At 44.8% G+C, this 1,432-nt stretch overlaps 1 protein-coding gene across 1 annotated transcript; it reads right to left on the bottom strand.

The window, feature by feature from the left end:
* Nucleotides 1–547: 547 nt before the first annotated feature.
* On the bottom strand, nucleotides 548–1,171 carry LOC138910507 (uncharacterized). The gene has a single exon (XM_070201751.1). It carries the CDS (start codon nucleotides 1,169–1,171, stop codon nucleotides 548–550), a length of 624 nt encoding a protein of 207 aa, XP_070057852.1.
* Nucleotides 1,172–1,432: the final 261 nt, after the last annotated feature.

Below are 1,432 nucleotides of genomic sequence, written 5' to 3'. Positions count from 1 at the left end.
CCCTTCCTTGTGAGGATAGAGAGATTGTTTCCAATAGACCCTCGGCTCAGGAAAGTATAAGCACCATATTAATGAAAATATAGATAAGAAGGAACAATACCAAAAATCCATACAAAAGCAGGATAAAACAACAAGATAGTAAGGTGGTCAACAATGAAAGAAAATAATAGAAACCTACTACCAACAGAAAGCGAGACTGCGTGCCAATACTACTGTTATGAACATTCTAGTCTACCTACTCTATTACCCTAATCCTTGACCTCCATACCTTCCTATCAAGGGTCATATCCTCGATCAGCTGAAGCTGCACCATGTCTTGCCTAATCTCCTCTCCCCACCTCGTCTTTGGCCTACCTCTACCTCTCTGTAGGCCCTCCAATGTCAACCTCTCACACCTCCTCACCGGGGCGTCTGTGCTCATCCTCTTCACATGACCAAACCACCTAAGTCGCGTTTCCCGCATCCTGTCCTCAATAGGGGACACACTTACCTTGTCGCGAATAACCTCATTTCTAATCCTATCTAACCTGGTGTTCCCACACATCTACTACAACATCCTCATCTCTGCTACCTTCATCTTTTGGACATGAGCTATCTTGACTGGGCAACACTCAGCCCCATACAACATCGTTGGTCTGACCACCACTCTGTAGAATTTGCCTTTAAGTTTCGGTGGCACCTTCTTGTCACACAAAACACCAAAAATGAGTCTCCTTTCCATCCATCCCGCCCCAATACAATGTGTGACATATTCATTAATCTCCCTACCACCTTGAATAATAGACCCAAGGTACTTAAAAATTCCTCTCCTAGGGATGACCTGTGAGTCCAGCCTCACCTCTCCTTCCCCTAATTGAATCTCGCCACTGAACTTACACTTCAAGTATTCTGTCTTGGTCCTGCTCAACTTGAAAACTTTAAATTCCAAGGTCTGCCTCCATACCTCTAATTGCACATTCACACCGTCTCGCGTCTCATCAATTAATACAATACCATCTGCAAATAACATGCAACACGACACCTCCCCTTGGATGTGGAACGCTAGTACGTCCATCACTAGAGAAAACAAAAAAGGGCTGAGTGCCGACCCTTGATGCAACCCCATCATAACCGAAAACTGGTCCAAGTTCCCGCCCACTGTCCTCACTCGGGTCTTTACTCCATCATACATGTCCTTAATCAACCTAACGTAGACAATAGGTACACCTCTAGCTTCCAAACATCTCCACAAAATCTCCCTCGAAACTTTATTGTATGCCTTTTCTTAGTAGATGAACACCATATGCAAGTCCTTATTTCTCTCCCTACACTGCTCCATCAATCTCCTAACAAGGTGGATGGCTTCTGTAGTCGAACGCCCCGGCATAAACCCAAACTGGTTCTCAGAAATAGACATAATCCTCCTCATTCTTAGCTCTACCACTCTCTCCCA

This window comes from Nicotiana tomentosiformis, chromosome 1 (genome assembly GCF_000390325.3).
Source record: "Nicotiana tomentosiformis chromosome 1, ASM39032v3, whole genome shotgun sequence".
Lineage (NCBI taxonomy): Eukaryota > Viridiplantae > Streptophyta > Magnoliopsida > Solanales > Solanaceae > Nicotiana > Nicotiana tomentosiformis.
The sequence above is the reverse complement of the archived record's forward strand: the minus strand, read 5'-3'. Positions and strand labels throughout refer to the sequence as shown.

Coding starts and splice junctions, on each gene's coding strand:
- LOC138910507 (XM_070201751.1), bottom strand. CDS start 1,171: ATGTATGATGGAGTAAAGACCCGAGTGAGGACAGTGGGCGGGAACTTG.